This window comes from Scyliorhinus torazame, chromosome 18 (assembly GCF_047496885.1).
Source record: "Scyliorhinus torazame isolate Kashiwa2021f chromosome 18, sScyTor2.1, whole genome shotgun sequence".
In the NCBI taxonomy this organism is placed as follows: domain Eukaryota; kingdom Metazoa; phylum Chordata; class Chondrichthyes; order Carcharhiniformes; family Scyliorhinidae; genus Scyliorhinus; species Scyliorhinus torazame.
Window position 1 is genome coordinate 111,033,797 of NC_092724.1, and position 26,634 is coordinate 111,060,430.

Sequence of the window (26,634 nt, forward strand, 5' to 3'; positions counted from 1 at the left end):
CCCCCTTCACCTCCAGGGCCCATTGTCTCCCAAACAGAGTTTGCCACACATTATGTTTAGAATTTTGGAAGCACAGGCTGGTTGAGTATGGTCAGTACTCTGCTGATTGCGAATAGCCTAAAGGATGTGCTGTCTCTGGGACATATGTTCTACATACCTGGCATTACACCAATGCTGAAATTTATAATAATAATCATCTTTATTAGTGTCACATGTAGGCTTAAATTACAGTGCAGGAGCCCATTTGGCCCATCGAGTCTGCAATGGCCCTTGGAAAGAGCACACTACATAAGCCCATGCCTCCACCCTATCCCCGTGACCCAATAACATCATCTAACCTTTGGACACTAAGGGACAATTTAATAATAATAATAATAATCTTTATTATTTCTCCCCCGGGGATCCCTGCTCACCCCCCCTTGCCCACTTAAGTCTCCTCTGCTCTACTTCTCAGCTGCCCGTCCCTGCCCCCCCGAGGCCTGACCTGCCAGGTCAGCCCTGCGCTTGGCCCTAGCCCGCCCCTCCTCCTACTCTACCTGGTGCCCCCTGACCTATGCTAGCTACGCTGACCCCTGCCCTTGGCGCCTGACTGTCTCCCGCCCGAGCGCTCGGGCCCTCCCCCCCAAAGACCAAGGACCCATTAACCTGATTGTATCTCCCCGTGCCCTTTCAAGTCCCTTAACCAGCCCCTAGCCCATCCCCCTATCAGAGGCCCCGATCTCCTGCCAAAAGATACCAAGTGCAGGGCCCCCTTTGCGGGCCCCCCCCCCCTCGTTGCAATCTCCCAAAAACGCCCTAAGCAGTGCGCCCTCCAGCCCCCGCTCTCTGTCCAGGCTGAAAACAATCTTAGATAAAACATTACAGTACAGGATAATTTAACAAACCGCCGCCACACAAAAGCTCTGAGAGCCCAGAGTCCTTTAGTTCAAGTCCAGCTTCTTCTTTTAATAAAAGTCCACTCCTAGTCAGAGCAAGTTAGGTTAACAGACCACCGCCACTGTACAGCACTGAAAAAACTAAGTGGCCGTTAGTTCAAGTCCAGCTTCTTATTTTTAATGAAAGCCAAACCTGTTCTGGTGTCTCAAAGTAGTAGTGGAGTTCCTCAAACGTAATCCAAAGCTTCGCAAGATACAGCATTCCAAACCTCACCTCCTTTTTGTAGAGGGCTGCCTTTACCTTGATGAATCCTGCACGCCTCTTGGCCAGCTCCGTTCCCAGGTCCTGGTAAATGGCACCTCGCAGTTCTCCCATCTGCTGCTCCTCTCCGCCTTGGCCCATCGCAGCACACGTTCCCTGTCAGCAAGCCGGTGAAAGTGGACCACCAAGGCCCTCGGTCGGTCTCCCGTCCTGGGCTTCCTTGCAGGGGCTCTATGCGCCCCATCCAACTCCAGGGGTCGAAGGAAGGCCTCCGGTCCCATCAGCGCCTCGAGCATACCCGTCGCGTATGCACCCACATCCGATCCCTCGCAGCCCTCGGGGAGGCCAACGATCCTCAAATTCTGCCTGCTGGCTCTGTTCCCCAGCTCTTCAAGCTGCTCCTGAATCCTCCTCTGGCGGGCGTTCAGCTCCTCCACCTTGTGCTCCAGGTCCGATACCGTGTCCGCCTGGCTGGGGAGCTTCACCTCGACCTCCCTGAGCGCCTTCTCTTGGACCGCCTGTGTCTCGACCATTCGGTCCATTACCGCTCTCACCGGGTCCAACGTGTCCCTCTTCAGTTTGGCGAAGCAATTCCTGAAGAACTCCATCTGTTGCTTCCTTGGCCAGTGGGCCTCCGCTCCCTGGTCCCTGCCGTCCGCCATGCTTCGCCGCCCGGTCTGGGGTCCCCGCTGCTTCCGCTTCGATCTTTGCCGCTCACTCGACCACTTCTGGTCCAGCTGTCCATACCCCGATGGGGGAAAGCCTCTTCCCTATCATCCCCTCCACCGATTCAGGTCGCCAGGTCCTGAAAAAGTCCATTGGAAAAGATCCGTTGCCCATCGCGGGCGGGAGCGATCTGACCTGCTTCCTCGAGGGCGCCACTGGAAGTCCAGTAATCTTTATTATTGTGACAAGAAGGCTTACATTAACACTGCAATAAAGTTACTGTGAAAGTCCCCTAGTCGCCACACTCCGGCGCCTGTTCAAGTACACAGAGGGAGAATTCACAATATCCAATTCACCTAACAAGCACGACTTTCAGGACTGTGGGAGGAAACCTGAGTACCTAGAGGAAACCCATGCAAACATGGGGAGAGCGTGCAGACTCCTCTCAGGCAGTGACCCAAGCCGGGAATCGAACCTGGGACCTGGCACAGTGCTAACCACTGTCCTATTTAAATACCACTCATTTGTATGGTGGACAGGGTGGTTTCTTTTGGCTTGTCAGTAGCATCTTGTTAGTGGAAAATACCACTCGTGTTGCCACTCCAAAATGGCAGCTTGAAACAGCTCGCTTTACCTGTTGCTCAAATTTGTGAGATACCTTACCCTTCCGGGGAAATCTGACATAGTCTGGGCACCTTTTGCCTCTTCAGAGAGTGGTGGCCCTAGGCCATTGTGAGTGCGTAAAAAACACAACAAGAAATGATCAGGTCAGGATAGCTGCTAACCCATAGTTCCCTGGTGCATTCTCCATGGCAAAGCTGACCAATCAGGGTCAACTTGCCAATGAATCAGCACCCCTTTTCCCATGAAGTACAAGTTGTTGTTCCCTTTCAGATTTGGTATTCTTGCAAATGTGGATGAGTGCAAGGCGATAAGCTTCGACGGCAATACTGTTTTTCAACGCTAAAGGCACTATACAAATGGAAGTTGCTGCTGTAAGACCCAGTTCCATTGGCTTGGAAGAAATGCGGTCAATAATCTGTGGGGTTTCTGGAAATAAAATACCAACTACTATCAATATTTGGAGCAGGTAATATTTGTTGAAAGATGGTTAGAATTACTAAATCATGGGACACCGCCTCGGATTTGGATCATTTCTTCAAACTTAAGACGAAGGATTAATTAAAGGAAAAAAATGTCTCCTGTTTTGAACTTGTATCAATTACACAGATATTTATGATGCTTCCTTAATTTATTATCTTCTATTTATTTTCACTGCCTCCACCGGCCCACAAAAACTCGCAAACTCCCTTAAATGTTCAAGCTTGAAAGAGAATGTCGAGGTAAAACAGCTAACTCTTATTCAGGTGACCCAAGTACAGATCCAGATTTTAACTTGTTTAAATTTAGTATTGTAAAGGATGAACCAGCACAGAATGGGGAATTTCAGTCCACCACGCATTTAAAAGAGTTCACGGTAGCACAGTGGCTAGCACAGTTGCTTCACAGCTCCAGGGTCCCAGGTTCGGCTTGGGTCACCGTCTGAGCGGAGTCTGCACGTTCTCCCCGTGTGTGTGTGGGTTTCCTCCGGGTGCTCCGGTTTCCTCCCACAGTCCAAAGATGTGCAGGTTAGGTGGATTGGCTGTGCTAAATTGCCCTGAGTGTCCAAAAAAGGATGGGTGGGGTTGCGGGGATAGGATGGAGGTGTGGGGATAGGGTGGAGGTGTGGGGATAGGGTGGAGGTATGAGCTTGGGTAAGGTGCTCTTTCCGAGAGCTGTTGCAGACTCGATGAGCCGAATGGCCTCCTTCTGCACTGTAAATTCTATAATTATTCCCACTCTCTTTTTCAAAGGTCTACATTTTTTTTTCCTTTACAAGTATGTATTCCAATTTGTCTTTGGAATTTGTGATTGGGTTTGCTTCCACCATCCTTTCAGGCTGTACATTCGGGTTCAAAACAACTTCCCGTGTCAAAAACGAAGTTCCCATCTTGGCTCTATATTCTCTGGGGTTTAGGAGAATGAGAGGGGATCTCACTGAAAAGGACAAGATACTGAAGGGGTTTGGTAGGGCAGACGCTGAGAGATTTTTTCCGCTGGTCGGTGAACCGAACACGCGGGGGAAGGGGTGGCTGCACATTCTCAAGAGAAGGAGGGCCAATTATTTAGGACTGGGATGAGGTAAAATTATTTCACTCAAAGGATTGTCAATCTTTGGCAATCTCTACCCCAGAGGGTTGTGTATGCTTCAGCAGTGAACAGATTTAAGACTGGGGCGGACAGAGGGCTGGATTCTCTGTTTCTGCGGCTAAGTGCCTGCTTGCACGGAGAATCCACACGAGATTTACGTGAAAGATATTGACGCAAACCCCTCACCAATTCCGGTACCGGTGTGGGGCTAGCACCAGCGCCGACTGAAACTCCCACCTCCCGCGCTGGAAACAGCCAGAGAATGGCCTGGTTCCGGGCCGCGCATACACATGGCTGACGACCCGCAGCGGCCACGCCGTACAACATGGCGCCGGCCGTGCACGGGCCCAACCCGCCATCCGTGACCCCACAGCCCACCCCCTGGCTGAGGCTGCTTCTATAATACAGAGTGGTCGATCGCTTCATCAGGGGAAGGGAGGGAGATTAAGCTGAGCAGGCATAGACCAGTCCACCTCTTGGAGATCAGCACAAAATCTTGACCATGGCAGGGAAGGGGCCTGTGATGCAGCTCATCAAATCTTCGCGGCTGAAGGAGGGAGTCTAGTGGTGGGAGATAAATCGAAAAGGTAGGGAAAACACAAACAACTACATTTTAAAAGGGAAGAATATTTATACAATAATAATAATTTTTATTATTGTCACAAGTAGGCTTACATTAACACTGCAATGAAGTTACTGTGAAAAGCCCCGAGTCGCGGGCGCCTGCTCGGGGCTAGCACTGAGGGAGAATTCAGAATGTCCAATTCCATTAGAGCACATCTTTTGCGAGGAAACCGGAGCACCCGGAAGAAACCCACGCAGACACGGGGAGGGCGTGCAGACTCCGCACAGACAGTGACCCAAGCTGGGAATTAAACCTGGGACCCTGGAGCTGTGAAGCAACAGTGCTAACCACTGTGCTACTGTGCCACAATTGCGTCAAAATTATCCGGACACAAAGGCACAGCCGTGCCTTTATAAGACATATATTGTCGCGCACACCTCCTTGTGTGTTAATGTTCCCTGAGCAATCTAATGACTCCTGGGTACAGCAAAACAAGAAACTGTTCCTTTGTGAATTAGAGAAATGTGATGAATGTAGATTGTCAGGTGGTGAAAGTACAGCCAGGTCCTGGAATTCAGTCACAGGCCAGTGTGCAGGTTCACTTAAACTAATCACGGCCAAGAATGTCATAACGAACAGGCTGTGAGTAAGAGGTTTTCATTAACTTTGGAATGTGCAGCGCATATTTAAATGTCATTTCATATCACACAAGTTAGACCGTGTCGAAAGATGCTGACGTAATGTCCTGGAGAATTGTCATGCACCACATCTGAACTGGGACCTATTTGTCCGCCTTGACGTCAGGTAGGATAGAGTTTGTATACCTCCGCCAAGTACAGGAGCTTAGATTCGCTTCTGCATATTTGGGCCATTAATGTACCAAACCGTGAAATGGCTTTAACGCTGAAAATTTAAACAGTATCACATTTCATATCATCAAAACTATTCTAGAAGTAACCAAAGCATTCTCAGGATCAAAAATGGTAAACAACCAGGTTAAAAAGTCAGGTCATTAGTGCAAATTAGTCAAACATGACCCATTTTCTGCATGCACACTATTTCTGGTCGAGTTGGCAGCAGGAATTAATGTTTCAATTGAATGATCCAATTTGAAGCAAAAAAAAACACTGGCCATTGGGAGGGACTCCCTCAGGCATCAGGAAAAAAGAACCCTTGTTCTTTATGTATGATACAAATATGAAAGAAATCCCAGATCAAGACAAAGTCATTCTGTCTGCTTTCCAAACACTATGCCGAGTATGTTCCAATATGGTTCCTATCCCAATGGTAATATTTTGACGACAAATTCTGGACCTACTGAATTTCGTATTTATTTTCATTATTCTACAAAGAACATGCCTCCAACCAAGCTGGAACAATTATGCCCCCTTTGAATATTTTACCATTTCTATCAATCACTATGGTTCTCAACCTTAATCTTGACTAGATATCCATCCAGTTCCATAGAGCATAATTTTGATACTGCATTTTCTCAAGAGATTCAGGTAGTGGGGGTAGCAATATCTTGTTCATTATTGGTTCACTGACCAATATAGATCCACTGCTCAGGAGAGATCTCTGGTCCTGAGAAAGGAGGCTGAGAGGGAAGTTCGACATGACAGATTCCCAGTGAATGTAGCACCATGGGTCTGATTGTGCCAATGGCTGCCCAAGATTAAAATTTGGTGATGGGATGAGGCAATACATTGATGCTTCAATGCAATATTAGGGTTAAGGTTAATATTCATTAACAGTAGGGCAGTTGGTGGGTGAAGTTCCTCATATGCTGATCTAGGTTTAATGAGTGAATGTTAGGTGCTTTCCCAAAGGAAAGGAAAATGGAGCATGGTTTAATAATTGGAACCCTGTTGGTTAGCTGAATAATATCACAGATACAGACAGCTGATCATCAATTTAATCAAGGAATTACCAATCTCAAAGGGAAACCAAAGAGGTGGAAACACAGGCTGGGATTTCCCAGTCCCGCCCACTGCAGGACTGGAAATTCCTGATGAGGTGAACGGACCTTTGACTGGTCCGTCACATTTTCCGTCTCGCCTGCGACGATTCCCGCCACGGGTGGGACCAGAAAATCCCAGCCATAGATTAGAAAGAAGGAACCAAAGCAGGGCACGGTATTTTGCCATTGTATCATCTGGTTGGTTGTTCTCTCGCTCTTGAGTCAGAAGTTAGGGATTTAAGCCCCACAATGGACTTCAGCACGTAACCTATGGCGACATTTTAGTGCAGTACTGAGGAAACATTACATTGATAGAGTTGGCATCCTGTTAATAAGGTGGCAAACCAAAGCCATTTCCAGGTGGATGTGGAAGACCCTACTGAAGGACACTCCTGGTGTCCTGATCCACAATCATCCTCCAATCAGCACAACCAAACTTTGAACACTATATTTATCCACAGAACAAAGGCGAGTGCAGTTCAAAAGTAACTCACTTGAGCGTTAGAGATTCTGAAGTTATGAGCGACACTGTGTACATTCCTTATTTCTTTCTATATTTTACCCCATGTTAGCTATTAGCAGTCAGTTTTCATTTAATTAAAATTTAATAACGTTACAATTAAATGGTAAATCACATGAATTGAGAATTGCAAGCTCCATACACCTCATAAATTTTCTGGTGATTTTTAATGGTACAAATTTTGTGCGGATGGCTTAAATATGGAACAGATCTGGAACAGGACAACAACTAAACAGAAATGTGGAGCTCTGTTAATTTTAGCGCAATATTATCCTGTAACCCGCTTTTCACAGCTAGCTATCAGTTTTTTAAAATATTACTGATGATAAATCTAAAGAAGACCATTTGGGTATTTGTTTTGAATTGGCTGTCTGCCACTGAACATAAAATATACAGACCTTTTATTCATTCAGATCTAAATCAGCTTGGATGTCATCACTAAATCATGATGACTGCACATTTCTTGTGCTTTGGTACAACAACTCACATCACATAGAATTTTTAACATAGTAAATTATCCAAAGCTGTAATCTGGAGGCATGAAGAAAATTCATGTTGAACCAAAGAAGGGCAAATTAGTACAAATTCACTTTAATACTGCTGAAAAAAAAAAGACTTGTCAAAAATGTTCACCTTGCTCTCATCGGGACATTTGTTGGTTCATTCCTCAAGGCAATGCCTTGACCAATCAGAGTCAAGCTGCCTGGTTTACATTTCAAACAAATCTTGGCAGTTAACTGTTAGTCACCATCAACTGGTGCATTCTCCATGGTAACGCCCCTATAAATTACAGTCCAATTGCCAACCAATCAGCACTCTTTTCTTATACAGTATAAATTTGTTGCCCAGTTAGTGCAAGAATGTCTCTTTTTTTCAGCCATACTAACGGCTATTTAAATTCACTTTTAGTGGGAGGGAGGTGTTGGCGTAGTAGTACTGTCCTTCCAGCATAAGGGAAGAAGTGTTGATGTTCGCTATTGGTTGCACAATGTCAGCACTATTCACAACTACTCAGACACTGAAGCAGTCCACGTGCAAATGCAGCAAGACCTGGACAAAATCCAGGCTTGGGCTGTCAAGTAGCAAGTAACATTCGTGCCACAAAAGTATCAGGCAATAACCATCTCCAATAAAAGAGATTCAAACAATCGCCCCTTGGCATTCAATGGCGTTGCCATTACTGAATCCCCCTGGGGGTTACCATTGACCACAAATAGAACTGGACTGGCCCTATAAATACTGTGGCTACAAGAGCAGCTCAGAGGCTAGGAATCCTGCGACAAATAACTTCCCCCTGACTCCCCAAAGCCTGTCCAGCACCTACAAGGCACAAGTCAGCGGTATGCTGGAGTATTCCGCACTTGGCTGGATGAGTGCAGCTCCAACAATACTCAAGATGCTTGACACCATCCAGGACAAAGTAACCCGCTTGATTGGTACCCCTTCCACAAGCATTCACTCCCTCTCACACAAGAGCAGCAGTGTGTACCATCTACAAGATGCACTGCAACAACTCACCAAGGCTCCTTAGGCAGTACCTTCCAAACCTACAACCACTACCATCTAGAAGGCCAAAGGAACATCACCACCTGGAGGTTCTCCTCCAAGTCACTCATCAGCCTGACTTGAAAATATATCGCTGTTCGTTCACTGTCCCTGGGTCAAAATCTGCAGCGGTTCAAGGAGGCAGCTCACCACCACTTTCTGAAGGGTAGTTAGGAATGGGCAACAAATGCTGACCTAGCAAGCACATTTATAGAATACCTTGAATGCAGCAAAAAAGTAACAATGAAAAGTCACAGAAATCTATTCGGACAAAGATAATTCATATTGAACCAATATTGAAGCTGTTAGGGCAGGTAATCAAAGGTTTTGCCATAGAGGGCGGTTTTAAATAGCATCTTATAGGGAGAAATAGCTGGTGTGGAAGGCTCTAATGTAGTCACCTGATTCACTGCCACTAGTTTTTCACTTAAAGGAGAGAGTTAAAATTGAACCTGTCGGATCTTGATATTATTGGACTTTCTCAGCAGTGAAAATTGGTTTGGGGAGGTGTAAGGCCTAACTTGTAGATACAGTATTGGCTCTTCACCAACAAAATAAAACAACTGTTTTGACAAAAAGTAACAAAATAAATCAAATTGGAACAATAAATGCTAATTTACGATATTCTTAATCACTTAATAGCAGGAAAAAAGTGCATTTAAAAAAAAATACTTTGTTCCAACAATTGTCCATAAACCTGTGTGACAAATGGAGCATTTTAGGAGTATTGGATTCTAAGTTTTGGGGAATTTAAGGGTTAAAAGCCTGGGTTTATAGCGTGTTTGATTGCAGTGGTCATGTTTTTTAAAAAAAGAATCCTGTTTTGCAGGGCCTGCGAGCCTTTAGAAGCCAGAAGGTGAAATTGACCAGAGGGATGTGTTTTTCAGGCTGGGCTAATGCACTGTGGTTTCACTGGGGATGTCCCTGGAGAGTTTATTTATTTTTTAGCTTGGGAAGGTGATGTCATTGTTGCCAGGTGAACCAACTTTTTGAAGACATTCAGGCAGAGTCTGAAGGGGTTCTAACAGGAGTCAAATCTGCTGTGTAGAGCAAGTATTACTGATTTTAAGATGGATTGAGAGCTGTATGTTTCTTTTCCTGTTGTTTAATGGGGAATTGAGTACTAATGTTTAAGGGAAATTGTGAGCTGTTCTTTTCCAGTGTGAAATTAAAGAGTTTGATACTGATTAAGAATAAAGTTTTGTTGTAAAATACCAAATCCCTATTTCTTCATGCAATCACCTCTGGAGCAAATTACAAAATAAACTAAAATATTGGGGTTTCGGTCCTACATCCTAGCCACTGTTGGTGTCTTGTCTGAGACCCTAATACCTGAAAGAAGTAAGCAAGTCTGAGTAAAATGTTTTATAATTATTTAATTATTGTCGACATTTAATAATTACATTTTTGTTAAACCTACCTTTTTCTGATTTTTTGATGACAGACTTCTGTACAACTTCCTCCCCTGTTTCCCAGCATTCCAGATTGTAAATGAGGGCCAAAGGCTTAGAACCCTCTCTTCCAGGAACCTCACACGATTCTTCCAAATGGTCTCCCTAATGAGATAAAGCAGGAATGAATCACATTTCTGTGTGTGCGTTATAGCCATGATAATCTTCAATGTCTTGACAGTGTGAAGGCCTCTGATACAGTAACCTAACCAGCATGTCTCATGTTGCCTTGCAGACTGTGTTTGCATGTAATCAGACAGAGGAGCAAGGAGGTCATTTAGATTTGGGTATAACATAGGAGTATACTTTTCAGAGTACTTTTTAAACTCTGGTAGAGATTCACATTCTGACAGAAACTTCGCCGCAATAAACCAACATTGCCCACTTTTTATTTCTTAGATGATAAATCATGCAATTAACTTACCCCCAAAAAGTAGAAATCTGAGTGACAGACCAGATGCACCTTAGACTTTACTCAATCACTGGGACTGAACTAAATCCTCTTGGTTCCAAACACACAAGGAGATAAATATTTCCTAACATACACACGGTCATTTATTCAACTCTACTTTCTGAAAATGTTGTTGGTGGCGAGCAACAGCCAGGGCTGTGAATACTGGTCTATGTGTTCTCCTTAACACGCGCTATGTGCCAAAAAAACAGACTGATTCTGTAGCCTTTCTCAATGAGTCTCTTTGTGCTCACATCATAAACCAGGAATGGTCTAATTTATAAATCAGTTCCTAGGGATTGCTACCTGGAAACAGTACCATGAAAAATAACCTTGATCTGTGCTTCTGTAGATTCCTGTGGCTCTTTTTTTTAATGTAAAATTCCATTCCTGAACTTTTTGAAATTGCATTTGAATGATCCAGGGTCTGCCTTCAATTGAAAATATTAGGATTAGGACAACCCAAAGAGCTCTATTCAGATGAGGTTTAACTTTATTCAATTCTGGACGACCCAGATTTAAAGTTGTGAACTACATTTAAATCGTAGGCTTTTTCAACAACCCGTCACTCTGGTGAACAGATTATGGTCAAACCGGCTTTTACGACTGTTGTTGGCTCCGCATGGGCAGTGAAACTGCATGGGCAGTGAAACCGCATGGGCAGTGAAACTGCATGGGCAGTGAAACTGCATGCGTAGCCAGTGTAATTCCTATGACTATGGTAAGACAGCAATAATGGAAGGACTCCAAAATATTTCTACAAAACACAAGAAGGTTCTTGCTAGAATGAAGCAGGGATCAACAGTCAATGGTGTGAATTTAGGAAGGTAAACATTCCTGAGCTCTGCCCGGTGGTCTCACACCAGCTTGTAAAATGAACTGTACCAGATTGATTTACAGGCAGTCTATGAAAATATGCCGTTTACTCCAAGTATCCGCCTCCATCAAGGCATTGTTGGTGTTGGATGGGAAAGAAATTTGATGGATTTAAAAGAACACTTACAATATCTATCAATTCATAGTGCCTCTGAGGTCACACACACAATCAGTTATGCAGGTAAAGGCATTGTGGACAATTAATCTGCTTTTCATAGTGTTGGTTGAGTGAAGAATGTTGACCTGGGAGAGTTTTTGCTCGTGTGTTATGGGTGCTTTCAGCACCATTTGAGCAGGCAGATGGGGTCTTGCTATAATTGCCCATCCAAAGGCTTGAACCTCCGACAAGAGGTTTGAGACCCCCCCCCCCCGCCCCGCTTCCCAGCAAATGCCTGTGTAACTACAAAATCTTCCAAAACCCTATCAAAAGCAACAAGATCAGCTATGGAAGGAGAAATCACAAAGTTCACAAAAATTCGAGGAGAACGTGGACAAAGAGCTTAAAGCCCACAGGCTGGACATCGCAAAGGCCGAAATGGGTAGGAGAGAAGTTCAGATAAATACCGTTCAGGTGAGCTTAAAAAACCTGAAGCTTGTTGGTGGAAGGGGAGAGTAAGGGAGATAAAGAGAGGCACAGTTTTGAATTTGGCAAAAGATAGATATGGTCAGGATCTGTGCAATGAACCGCGGATTGCTGCAATACAGCGAGGATACAGATTGCACATAATGTGAAATAATTCACTTTAATATTAACTTCAAAACAGTACAAATGTACCAATCCTATATGAGATGAATCATAGATTTTACAGTGCTGAGGGAGTCCATTCAGCCCATCAACTCTGCACCGACCCTTCGATGTGCACACTACCCATGTCCAACCCCTCTAGCCCCATAACCTAACCTGCACATCCCTAAACACTGAGGGGGCAATTTAACACGGCCAATCCACCTAACTTGCACGTCTTTGGACTGTGGGAGGAAACCCACGCAGACACGGGGAGAACGTGCAAACTCCACACAGTCACCCGAGGCCGGAATTGAACCCAGGATCCTGGAGCTGTGAGGCAGCAGTGCTAACCACTGTGCCACTGTGCTGCCCTAATGATTATAGTGTAATTATAGTATACTTTATTGTAGTATAATTACCTGATCTCACTGTTTAGTTAGCAGAACTAGGTTAACAAGTTTGCTTTCATGAATTGCAATAATGCTCTTTTGTTAAAAGGATAGAACATACAACCTCTCCATTGCTAATCAGTGTGGTAGTCACCACTGTTGTAGTATATTGTACATATGGGTATTACGGTAAGGCCCCTGTACTACAGGTACGGGGGCAGATCCCTGCCTGCTGGCTCCGCCCAGGAGGCGGAGTATAAATGTGTGTGCTCTCCGAACAGCAGCCATTTTGTAAGCTGCAGTAGGAGGCCACACATCTCTGTGTAATAAAGCCTCGATTACATTCTACTCTTGTCTCGTCGTAATTGATAGTGCATCCATTTATTACACAGAGATTTTTCAGAGATGGACCTCCGCATCAAGCCGGATCGCCTGCAGCTGCATCCTCAAGCAGACAACGCCAAAAAGGACTTCCAACATTGGTTAGCTTGCTTTGAAGCATACATCGGGTCTGCGCCAGACCCAATCTCAGAAGCACAGAAGCTCCAGATTCTGTACACGTGACGGAGCTCCAATGTTTTTCCCCTCGTCCAGGGCACACCTACGTACGCAGAGGCCATGGCGCTACTGAAGGAGAATTACATTCAGCAGAACAACAAGATCTACGCCAGGCACCTCCTATCCACGTGGCACCAACTTCCCGGTGAGTCTGTGGAAGATTTCTGGCGTGCCCTGCTCGCCCTGGTGAGAGACTGTGACTGCCAGGCCGTTTCGGCCACTGAACATTCGAACCTGCTAATGAGAGACGCGTTTGTTACGGGCATCGGGTCTGACTACATCCACCAGCGCCTCTTAGAAGGGGCCACGCTTGACCTCGCGGCGACCAAGAAACTAGCGCTCTCGCTCACGGCGGCCTCACGCAACGTACAGGCTTATGCCCCCGACCGCACGGCCCACCCCCCCTGTGCATCGTGGACCCCACCAGCGGCCACCCCATCGTGGACCCCATCAGCGATCGCCCTCAGCCAACCCCACGCCTGCGCCGTGCGGCAGCCAACCAACCCCGGGGAACCCAAGTGCTACTTCTGCGGACAGACAAAACACCCCCGGCAGCGCTGCACGGCGCGGAGCGCGCTCAGCAAGGCCTGTGGCAAGAAGGGACATTTCGCTGCAGTGTGCCAGGCCCGCTCAATCACCGCTATTGTCCCGGCAGCCCCCACGTGCGGCCAGTGAGCGCCGCCATCTTCCTCTCCTCAGACCACGTGCGGCCCGTGGGCGGCGCCATCTTGCTCCACTCACAACACGTGCGGCCCATGGGCGCCGCCATTTTGCTTGCCTCAGAACCAATGGGCATCGCCATCTTGCCTGCCCCAGGACACGTGCGGCCCCAGGGCGCCGCCATCTTGCCTGCCCCAGGACTTCCAGTGCAACCTCCAGAGCCTAATCCTGAAATTTGGCGGGCCCCTACCACCCCTTACTGTTTGCGGCCTCGCGACCCTTAATCTCGACCCGCCTTCCCTGTTTGCAAACCTCACCCCGGATTGCAAACCTGTTGCCACCAGGAGACGGTACAGCGCCCAGGACAGGACCCTCATCAGGTCTGAGGTCCAGAGGCTGCTGCGGGAAGGTATCATCGAGGCCAGCAACAGCCCATGGAGAGCCCAAGTGATAGTGGTGAAAACTGGGGAGAAAAACAGGATGGTCGTTGATTACAGTCAGACCATCAATCGGTACACGCAGCTCAACGCGTACCCCCTCCCACGCACATCTGATATGGTCAATCAGATTGCACAGTACCGGGTCTTCTCGACAGTGAACCTGAAATCTGCCTACCACCAGTTCCTCATCCGTAAGGCGGACTGCCCAAACACTGCGTTTGAAGCAGACGGCCGCCTTTACCATTTCCTTAGAGTTCCCTTCGGCGTCACCAACGGTGTCTCGGTCTTCCAACGGGAGATGGACCGAATGGTTGACCGGTACGGGCTGCGGGCCATTTTCCCGTACCTGGACAATGTCACCATCTGCGGCTACGATCAGCAGGACCACGACGCTAACCTTTCCAAATTTCTCCACACCGCCACACTCCTCAACCTAACTTACAACAAGGAGAAGTGTGCGTTCAGTACGAACCGATTAGCCATCCTCAGCTATGTGGTTCAGAACGGAGTTCTAGGGCCCGACCCCGATCGCATGTGCCTCCTCATGGAACTCCCCCTCCCCCACTGCCCTAAGGCCCTCAAACGATGCCTGGGGTTCTTTTCGTATTACGCCCAGTGGGTCCCAAACTATGTGGACAAGGCTCGCTCACTCATTCAATCCACTGCTTTCCCACTGATGGCCGAGGCCACCCTCAACCAGACAGGCAGGCCCATGGCATTCTTTTCCCGCACCCTCCATGCCTCCGAAATTCAGCACTCCTCTGTCGAAAAGGAGGCCCAAGCCATCGTTGAAGCTGTGCGACATTGGAGGCATTACCTGGCCGGCAGGAGATTCACTCTCCTCACTGACCAATGGTCGGTTGCCTTCATGTTTAACAACACAGCGGGGTAAGATCAAAAATGATAAAATCTTGAGGTGGAGGATCGAGCTCTCCAGCTGCAATTACGAGATTTTGTATCGCCCCGTTAAGCTCAAACAGCCCCCCGATGGCCTGTCCTGAGGTACATGTGCCAGCGCACAAGTGGACCGGCTCTGGACCCTGCACGACGATCTCTGTCACCCGGGAGTCACCCGCTTTTACCACTTCATTAAGGCCTGCAACCTGTCGTACTCCATCGAGGAAGTCAGGGCTATCACCAGAGACTGCCAGGTCTGCGTGGAGTGTAAACCGCACTTCTACCGGCCAGACCGTGCGTGCCTGGTGAAGGCCTCCAGCCCCTTTGAACGCCTCAGCGTGGACTTCAAAGGACCCCTCCCCCGACCGCAACACGTACTTTCTTAATGTGGACGACGAGTATTCCCGATTCCTCGTCACATGCCCCGATATGACGTCTGCCACCGTCATCAAAGCCCTCAACACCATCTTCGCTCTGTTCGGTTTCCCCGCCTACGTCCACAGCGACCGGGGATCCTCATTTATGAGGGAGGAGCTGCGCCAGTACCTGCTCAACAGGGGCATTGCCTCGAGCAGGACGACCAGCTACAACCCCAGGGGAAACGGGCAGGTGGAGCGGGAGAATGGGACGGTCTGGTGGGCCGTCCAGCTGGCCCTACAGTCCATAAATCTCCCGGCCTCCCGCTGGCAGGAGGTCCTTCCCGACGCACTTCACTCCATTCAGTCGCTCCTGTGCACCGCGACCAACGAAACCCCCCATGAATGTCTCTTTGCCTTCCCCAGGAAGTCCACCTCCGGGGTTTCGCTCCCAACGTCGCTGGCAGCTCCAGGACCCATTCTCCTCCGCAAGCACGTGCGGCTCCACAAGGCGGACCCGTTAGTTGAAAGAGTATAGCTACTCCATGTGAACCCGCAATACGCCTACGTAGCGTACCACGACGGCCGCCAAGACACAGTCTCCCTCAGGGATCTGGCACCAGCTGGGTCCCCACACACAACCCCCCTAGCAGATAAGTCATAGAGGGAAAGTTTCGAGGGGCCATCGAGGCAGGGAAGGTGAGATGATGGAATGGGAAGCGGGGTCCTGGGCAAGAGATGTTGCAATTTTTCTTTTGGGACATGGAGGAGTACACTGAAGGGTCTCTTCATCTTCTGGACACTTACTGAGCTGCCTTTACTTGCTGGGAAATCCATGCCACCATTTCACAGGGCAACTAAAAGCTAATCATATTTGTAGGGGTTTGGCATATATGTCTGACTGCGGACAGCAGTGCTCCTTCTGTAAATTGTTATGGGCCAGAGTTGAGAGAACCCCAAAGTGTATCATGGAGTTCACCTGACCTGCAACTTTTAATAGATTGTGGTTATGGGGAGCACACGAGCTTACCTTACAGGTGTAGTAAGAGAGAGTTAATGTACTTTTAAATTAAAACAATGTTTATTTTTGAAACCATTTAACACTTTATTAATCCACGGTAAACATCGAAACAACTATCAACACCAATAAATTCGGCAAAGAATACAGTACTCTATAAGTAACTCTTAGGGGGCAATTCTCCGATATGGAGGCCAAGTGTTCATGCCGTCGTGAACGCCGTCTCGTTTCACGATGGCGCGAACCGGGCACGACCTATTCTGGTCCCCACAGGGGGCCAGCACGGCGCTGGAGTGGTTCACGTCGCTCCAGTGTCCTTATGCGGTGCCAAATTGGCGCCGCGCCAACCCGCGCATGCGCAGTCGGGGCAGCCCAATCCTGCACATCTGCAGTTGGGCCGCGCCATCCTGCGCATGCGTGGGGAACGTCTTACGCACGCTGGCCCCTCACCAACATGGCGGAGGTGTTCTGGGGCCGCGCCGGGACGGAGGTAGGCCCGGTGGGGGGAGAGGCCGGCCTGCCGATCGGTGGGCCCCGATCGCGGGCCAGACCCCATTGGAAGCCACCCCGGTGAAGGAGCCCCCCCTCCTCCCCCCCCCCCCCCCCCGCAGGCCGCCCCCCCCCCCCCCAAGCATTTCTGCAGAGTTCCCGCCGGCAGCGACCAGGGGTGGATGGCGCCGTCAGGAACCTGTCGTGTCGTAGCGGCCACTAGGCCCATCTGGGCCGGAGAATCGCCGCTCGCCGGTTCTCCGAGCGGCTCAGTGCGAATCGCGCGCCGCTGGTTTCCGGGGGGTGGGAGAATCGTGTGCAGGGGTCGGGGGGCGTGGCGCGATTCGCGCGATACCCTGGCGATTCTCCCACCCGGCGTGGGGGGGGGAGAATAGCGCCCCTTAATCTTCCCTTGCAACATCCATAAGACAAAAAAGAACGCTTTTTACAGAACAACATCCCCATGGTGGGATTTTAACTCCCATCTCCACATTATTAGTCCTGGCCTCAGGATAACTAGCCAGCTAACATAATCCCTATAAACCGGGCAGAAACATCAAATGCTTCTATGGGCAGCATGGTAGCACAGTGGTTAGCACTGTTGCTTCACAACTCCAGGGTCCCAGATTCGCTTCCCGGCTTGGGCCACTGTCTGTGCGGAGCCTGCATGTTCTCCCTGTGGTCTGCGTGGGTTTCCTCCGAGTGCTCCATTTTCCTCCCACAAGTCGCGAAAGACGTGCTGTTAGGTAATTTGGACATTCTGAATTCTCCCTCTGTGTACCCGAACAGGCACTGGAATGTGGCGACTAGGAGCTTTTCACAGTAACTTCATTGCAATGTTAATTAAGCCTACTTGTGAGAATAAAGATTATTATTATGTTACTAATGCCCATCCACATGAGTTGTCTATACACCCCAGGATTTAACAGCACACCTAAACTCACAGTCTGTCCTCACAAATAAATTTAAAATCGTCATTCTGGTGCAACGCTGGGAATGCTGGCAGTGAGAAGATAGGGAGGAAGGGAAGGAGACTGCAGCTTAGTCCAAGAACCTGAAAGGAAAATTATATGGATGAAACTTGATCAATATACTCCCAGCAGGTAGGGAAATCTAAAAGGGTGGTTATACTGTACTGGAGTCAACTGTCACAGAGAAAAACTATACGATGATTAATTTATCAGAACTATTATAACTAGGTCAGAGTAATGCCAAACTGATTTCAATGAGAATGAAGTGACAACTATTGGCTCTAAGTGATGCACTAACTTAAGAGGAAGCGAAGCTCGACAACTTTAACCTTCACTTATATTTGCCCCGTATTTAAATTGAGATATTTCACACTGCCTCCTCCACAAACTCATTATTTTGCAGAGTACTAAAGCTGTGACATTGCATACCTCCCTCAGCATTCCCTTTGCTTCCACAATCTTCACTGTGGCTTGGCGATACCTAATTGCTAATTCCGGATTTAAATTTTCTTTCTTGCTTGCTCACTTTTCGAGCCTTTTGTTAACAAAAAACACAAAGAAGCTATGTTTTTAAACAGAACATATTGTAAATAAAAGGATTAACTTGAGGATTTTTCAATTTGGTAGACCAGGAAGGCCATTGTGACACTAATAAAGATTATTATTATTTTAAGAAAGGAGCCAGCATTGGGCAGCACGGTCGCACAGTGGTTTGCACTGCTGCCTCACCGTGCCAGAGACCTGAGTTTGATTCCGGCCTTGGTGACTGTGTGGATTTTGCACTTTCTCCCCGTGTCTGCGTGGGTTTTCTCAGGACGCTCCGGTTTCCTCTCTCAGTCGAAAGAATTAAAGGTAGATTGGCCATGCTAAATTGTCCCTTTCAAAGATATGTAGGTTGGGTGGGTTATGGGGATAGCGGGGAGGGTTGGCCTAGGTAGGATGCACTTTCCGACGGTCGGTGCAGACTCGATGGGCCGAATGGCCTCCTTCCGCACTTCGGAATCCTGTGGCTCTATGGTTCTATTTGTAACTTTAAGGGTTAAAATGGGGCATCACGCCCAAAAACAACAGGGAAGTTTTGGCCCATTTTCAGAATAATGAATGCTTGCTCTTCTGCGCAGAGGGTGGAAGTTGAAGGGAAAGTGACGTAATGCAAAATCTCACAGTTCGGGAGCCAATCTCCCGCTCCTTCCTGAGAAGGCATTTGGAACACTTCAGCAGAAATGATTGATGCCTGTCGTATGGGGTGAGGTCTGCCGTATAATCGTTCCTTTATCAAAATTAAAATGGTTTCATCTACATTTTAGTAGGATTGCGATCCGCTTCACCTCCTCTGCATAAATTGTTATGGTGGATAGCTGGCTATTAGATCAACACAGGGTAAGAGATCTTCAATTGAAAATCTTCAGATTTTCCAATGTGCTTGACTTAGAACAATCTTAGATCTGAACTACTTAGGCTGTGTCAAGAGTCAATAATCCAACTGAAACTTTGACTCAGATCCAATTTTTTAAGCCTCTCGTTCAATTGGATTTTGCTTCCTTGTAGATCGAGGAAGTTTGTAATTCTGTTCCATTCAATCCTTTTTTTTATTAATTGAGAATACCCAATTATTTCTATTTAGAATATCCAATTGAGGGGCAATTTAACATGGCCAATCCACTTAACCTGCACATCTTTGTGTTGTGGGGGTGAGACCCACACATACACGGGGAGAATGTGCAAACTCCACATGGACAGTGACCCGGGGGCGGGATCGAACTCAGGTCCTCAGTGCTGTAGGCAGCAGTGCTAACCACTGTGCCACCGTGTCGCCCCTGTTCCATTCAATCCTGACCTCAATCTTCCCACTCATAGAACATAGTCAGGGTTACCATTGACTAGAAACTGAACTGGACCAATCCAATAAATACTGTGGCGACAAGAGCAGGTCGGAGGATGAGAATCCTGCAACGAGTAACTCACCTCCTGACTCCCCAAAGCCTGTCCACCATCTATAAGGCACGTGTTAGTTGTGAGATGGAATACAGAAAATGCTGCAAATACTCAGCAAGTCAGGCTGCACCTGACTTGAGAAGCAGAGTTAATGTTTCAGGTTGATGATCTTTCATCAGAACCTATATTCCATGTGATGGAATACTCTCCACTTGCCTGGATGAGTGCAAGTCTGACAACACTCAAGAAGCTCAAACCTATCTAGGACAACGCAGCCCAGTTGATTGGCACCCCATCTACACCACCTTAAACATTCACGCTTTTCACTACCAACGAACAGTGGCAGCAGTGTGTACCATCTACAACAGTGTTTTTCAAGCTTTTTTTCCCGGGACCCACTTTTACCAACCGGCTGACCTTCAGACCCACACCAACCAACTTTAGCGACCCGCGTCTGCCAGTCGTAGCCGGCATTCTTAAAAGCCAGATGCGGCCATTGGACGCTTCTCCCGCAATTAGGAACACCTCACTGATCGCTCCGCGACCTTCCTAGCGCCCAACCACGGGTCACGACTCCCAATTTTAAAAACCCTGATCTACAAGATGCGCTGCAGCAACTCATCAAGTCTCCGTTAGCAGAAACTTCCAAAGACACAACCTTTACCTCTTAGAAGGACAAGGGCAGCAGATGCAAGGGAACACCATCATCTCGAGTATCCCTTCAAGCCGCACACCATTCTGATTTGGAACCATTCTTTCACTGTTGCTGGGTCAAAATCATGAAATTCCCTTCCTAACAGCATTGTCGGTGTACCTATAACATATGGTTTGGAGCAGTTCAAGAAGGCAACTCAAAAGTACCCTCTCAAGGGTAATTAGGAATGGGCCTCAAATGCTAGTCTAGCCAGTGATGTTCACATGTCAAGAAAGAATAAATTTAAAAAGTATTGATCCTCAGTAGTTCCATGATTACCAATTCCCTTCTTAAAAAAATCTCCATCTAAAATCACGTTAAACTGACAGATTTCCAAAGGATCACAGAAGACACTGCCACCAAAATCCAGGAAGAAGGCTGGCCAACAGCACTTAACGTTATGGTCTGTGCAGTACAGCTGAGATAAAGCACTGAGAAATAATGTTTTCTTTGGTTAAGATCAGCTCCTGGATTCTTGCAGGACGATTAAAAGCCTGGGAGTCTGATCTTTGGTAAGCCAGCATTCCAACTCCTTTAGGAGACAGGTGTGCACTATAAACAAGGTACTTTGTGCAGACTGAGGGGTGGAGGCCGAATCTGCCCTCAGCTTTACAGAGATTCGATTGTGAGACAGTGGGGTCAATTTGCAACTTTGGGTGATTGTCTGGGGAAAAGTGTCAGTCAGAGATAATGGATCAGTATGGTCAAAGCCTCTATGTATATGTTCAACTAGAGTTGGCAACTCTGAGTGGACTTGAGAAACCTATCATGAATATCATGACATACTGTGACTTCAAACTTGAAGGCTACATGTAGCATTTGAGCGCATTTAAGCATCAACAATACTATTTGAACTTTGGCCTGGTGTGGTACGACAATGCTACATCTGTAAAGAAAGGACATGTACCGATACACGAGACAGTGCTTCAAAGCCAATGCATTACGTTTGAAGTATCATCATGCTCCCTATTGTAGTGCCTTCTATATCTAACCTAGCTGAGCCATAAAGAGCCACCCTCACATTTGAAGATCTGTTATAAACTAAATTGCCCAAATTTATCAGTAACTTTAACATCCTCCTGTTTTTGGTCTACATGCATTGAATCCTTTGGACTATTTAATTTGAATAGTGTGTACTGAGAATGTGCCATGGGAATAATGTTGAGGATCTTCAGGTGGACAGCTTGAGATACAACTGAAAAGATTAGAGGTTTTGCAGGTGAATCAATGACAACAACTAAATGTGTTAAATTAAGCTTCCTCATGTTGTTTTAATCATCCAAACAAAATTGCGCTGTTGATCCTACAAGGTCCAATCTCCAGTTTAAGTGGATTAATCAAATCTGTTCAAATCCTGACAATTTCAGCCTGACTCCAGTGGGTACAGTGACCTCTTTGCAAGAGGACACAGCAGTTTAAGTAGTGAATTACTAAATTACACATCCATCGTACAGTCACGTTTACATGAACTCTTGTCAGCTTGTCCACAGAAACTGAAATTAAACTGGGTGATACTATTGATGATTAACAACACTGGGACATTCGGCCAAACTTCTATTAAGGTAACAAGATGAAAGTGGAAGCGAATAGCTAAACATGGTGTGTAATCAGATTAAGCCATGAGTTCGCTAACTTTAAATTAATTTTCCAAAGGAAATTTGGCAAATAGCCGATTCCAATTCCTTTAGTTTCTGAGATACAACAGTTTATTTGCCTTCAGAGCAATCAGTCAATGGTATGCACATCGCCATGACTACTGAATGAATGAGGTGGCCAGGACCACAGTTTGTCGTACAGTTGATCCTGCGATCCAAAGGAATAGGTCTCAAGTCTCGAAATTCCAATGACAGAAAGTGGAATCTGATTTTGCTTTACCAAGATTCGGTTGCAGAAATTATTAGAATGATTGGGGAAAGGCTGCAATTTTATCAGTTCCAAAGTGTTTGAACAGTAATCAATACAGACAAAGGGAGATTGAATCCAGTAACCAAGACATTCGTGTGAAGGTGCAAGGAGACTGTTGATGCCGTGTGTAACTTTACAGACAGTTTGAAAGCCATGGTACAACAAGTTGATGTTGTATAATATCATATCATGGTTAAAAGTAGGCCCCAATTGTCAGAATCCCCAATCACACTGTAAAAGGCACATTTTAACCTGGTGAAGAATAGCACAAGTCCTTTGTAGCTTTTTCTTGAGAAAAATTTAGCATAGCCAATCCACCTACCCTGCACGTATTTTTGGATTGTGGGGTCGAGACCCTCGCAGACATGGGGAGAATGTGCGAACTCCACACGGACAGTGACCTGTGGCCGGAATCGAACCCGGGTCCTCCGCGCCATGAGGCAGCAGTGCTCATCACTTTGTCCTTTGTAGCTGAATGGATTTTTTTCCTTTCATACAGGAAGTGTTCCCCTCAAAAAAGGACTGCAAGAGTTTTGGAAAATTCTAAGTAGGCACGGAGAAATGTTTCAATAGGTGGCTTTGTTTAAGATTCATTTCAGTTTTGCAGCAATAACTGATTTTTGCAAGATATTGCAGATCATCATATTTGGCAAGAGCTTAATTTTAGAAAAATAGGAAGCTGAGACAATTGGAAACTCTAAGTGCTTTCATACCAAATAAGGTTTCAATGGGGAAAAGCAGCTGTAATGCTCTAGAGTTGATAAATAACTTCCAAGTGTCATTCCATTGGCTCTGTGTTAATCTCTTCAATGCTGCAATCCAATGTTTGTTTACTTTTGTATGAAATTCCTTCAGGATGGACAGGAGGCTTTTTGTGTTAAGAGTTGTGTTCCTGTCTACGTCCTTGTGCTCTTGTCAATGAACTTCTCCAGGCCAAGCATTCTGATGCAGTGATGCATCGCAACCCAATTCAAACCAAATTTGTTTCCATTTAATAAAATACTGTCTTTTTAACATTTTATTTTCCAAATTTACTCTACAACTACAGGTTTAGTGCAAAGTGATCTCATTTTACATCAGTGCCAAAGTTGTGAAGTAAATGTGGTCAAAATCTGAAGGTAGTGCCCTGCCTGACAAAGTGAAGGAGGAACGGTGACTTCTCTTTACTATGGAATATGGGGAGTCCTAAATTCAAAATTTACACACATCCAAGAATTCAATGATAAAGCCCAAATGTTAAACTTCCTGTCCCAAATTCCAGGGCAAAGTAACATATTTCCAGGTATAATACGACAGCAAGGTGAAAGAAAACACACACACATATATATACTCACACACAGAGCAAAAAATGATTACAGAGGAGCACTTAGGTCTTCAAAATCCAAAGATTCACTACCAAACTTGCTTTTCTAAGATGGAATCTTGAAGCATTACAGGTCTAGTAATTCTATTTTGGCTCACTCTAGACATAGGCGGTTGAAAGTGTCTGATGCCAGATTTGCAAGGGCTTAGGTTTTTGGCTTCACTCCAGTCGCAGTGCCTTTGAACCCCTTCACTAAATGTCTCATTTGGTTCTTCAGATTGGTGGGTAAAGGTTAGCCTAAAATTTCTGCCCGCTGGTAGGTTTTAGGCCGAGTCCTTTCTTTGCTGCTTTGGATCTGTTTACCCTGAGACTCCATGAGGTTGTTAGCAAAATGTGTTTATAAATGTTTCTTATCACAGCCTGATCTGTCAAGTGACCGCTGTATCTGTTTTCCATTGTCCATACAAATGGCCTCTGGCCACTTGAGGATTGACACACAACAGTGTCTGAGCTTCACCTATTTACATCATCTTGTGACAGAACAGATTTCTTTTCACACCCATTCTGTGGAATTTTATTCCAGAGCCAAGAACTTTGTAAACCCATTGCAAACTACCTTCTGCAATTATTCAGAAATGGCAACCATTAAATCCATAGGGAAGATCTATTGCATTTTAATGTATTCTCAATGGAATGTCCCAAAAGGTTGTTTGCATTTTTTTCTAAAGTGTTTTTATTGGGTTTTCACATTTTGTATTTCACAACTCATACGTTATATATTATACTTTACATAACCGTGCCAACCAGAGGAAAAAATACAAAACAATATAACGAAAAAATAAAAGGAAGTAGAAAGACAGGCAAATGTCAGTCCAGATCTTTACATACAATTGCTTTCCCTCCTGCTGTGGCTGAGTCCCCACTTTGAACGCCGTACCTTTGATTCCGTTCCCAGTTTGGTCCGGGCGCATATTTACAGATGTTTATCTACAGTTTTAATCCCTTTTCCCTCTCGATTTCCTTGTGAGTCCTCTCTCCCTGCGCTCCTGTCCCCCTCTCCCCCTCCTTCCCTCCCTCCCTCTCTTTCCTTTCCATCTGTATCCCGTGTCTCACTTATGTCTCTCCCCCCACCCTTACTCTATTGGTTCCTACCTATGAACAGATCTTGGAACAAGTTGGTGAACGGTTTCCTTTGGATAGCAAATTTGATTTTCTCCAATTTGAGAAATTCCGCCAGATCGGAGAGCCAGACTGCAGCTTTGGGTGGTTCTGCTGATTGCCAACTGAGCAGAATTCTCTGGCGGGCAATCAAGGAGTCAAAGGCTCGGGCATCGGCCCTCCTCCCCATGAAGAGTTCCGTCTGGTTTGAGACCCTGAAGGCCGCCACTTTGGGGCAAGGCTCCATCCTCACAACGCAACCCTGGACATGGTCTCAAAAAACTGTCCAGTACCCAGCAAGCCTGAGGCTGGCCAGAACATGTGGGTGTGGATGGCCAGCGCTGCCTTCACACCGTTCACATTTGTTCTCCACCTCCAAAAAAAACCTACTCGTTTGGGTTCTGCTTAGGTGCACTCTTCTGGTACCTCCCGTGTGGCCAGAGAGGAATTAAAAGTTTGGGTCAGAGCCCTTGCAATTTCCACCTTCGCTTCCCCCAGCGGCTTGGGATACAATTCATTCAGAACTGGCATTTGTCCACTTTTGAACCAGCCAAAACCTCCAATACTGACTCACTTCCTATGTCAAGCTGTTCAAAAACCTACTCATTTGGGTTCTGGTTAGGTGCTCTCTGTGCACCACCTTTAGTTGCATTCGGCTAAGCCCTGCGCAGGTGGAGGTGGCGTTCGCCCTGTGCAGTGCTTCAGTCCAGAGTCCTCCCCCTATTTCTATGCCTAGTTCCTCTTTCCCATTTTTCCCTTGTCTCGTCCAGGGGGCATGTACCTCCGTACAGGTACCCACAGTTTCCCCTCCCTAGGTTGCCCACATTCAGCAGTTCTTCGATTAACGAATGTCCTGGTAGCTGAGGGTACGTCGTTATTTCCTTACGAAGGAGGTTTTTGACCTGTATGTGTCTTAGCTCATTTTCGTTTCACAATTGGATCCTCTCCGTGAGTTCTCCCAGGGTCGCTACTTGGTCGTCTCTGCACATATTGCCCTAATCATTAGTGTGCTGTCGTCCTGTCTCCATCTTTTGAAGGTGGTGTCCATTATTGCGGGAGTAAATGTGTGGTTGTTGTAGATGGGGGCCATGGTGGATATTTTAGTCAGGCTGAAGTGTTGTCTCATCTGGTACCATGCCTGGAGCATGGCTACTATTAAGCTTGAGTGCTTGGTCAGGGGGGATGGAGTGCGGATTTGACGGGGTCTTGGATAGACGTCCCTATGCGGGAACTCTCCCCCATGTACACCCATTTCACTCCCCGTTCATTTTGATCGTTTGTTCTCTCCCTGCAGGTCACTTTTGACTTCCTCCATCAGACTCGTCAGGTTCCATTTATGGATCGGTGTCCAGTCGTGGACTATTTTCATCCCCAGGTAGCGGAATTTGATTTGGGATTGTTTGAATGGCAGCACCTCCAGCCCTGTCCCTCTCCCCTGTGGGTTCACTGGGAAAATCTCAATTTTGCTCAGGTTAAGTTTGTAATCCAAGAAGGCGCTGAACTCCTTTAGGAGTTTCATTATCTCTTCCATGCTGGCCCAGGGGTCCGAGATGTAGTGGAGCAAATCATCCGTGTAGAGTGAAACTCGATGCTCTCTGTCACCCTCTCTGGATACCTCTCCACCCTTTCGCCATTCTGAGGGTAATGGCCAATGGCTCGATTGCCAGAGCAAACAGCAGTGGGGATAGAGGGGTATCCCTGCCTTGTGCCTCTGTGCAGCTGGAAGTATTCACAGCTGGTGGTGTTTGTCCGTACACTCGCCATGGAAGCATT

The 26,634-nt window shown here is 46.7% G+C and overlaps 1 protein-coding gene across 6 annotated transcripts in view; it reads right to left on the minus strand.

Moving 5' to 3' along the window:
• b3gntl1 (UDP-GlcNAc:betaGal beta-1,3-N-acetylglucosaminyltransferase-like 1) overlaps positions 1-26,634 on the minus strand; it is a 497,156-nt gene that overhangs the window by 63,912 nt on the left and 406,610 nt on the right. For all 6 annotated transcript variants that reach the window (XM_072483146.1, XM_072483147.1, XM_072483145.1 and 3 more), the window contains one exon: positions 10,004-10,139. In XM_072483146.1, coding sequence (XP_072339247.1) covers positions 10,004-10,139 — 136 coding nt within the window. The remainder of the gene's footprint in view (positions 1-10,003; positions 10,140-26,634) is intronic.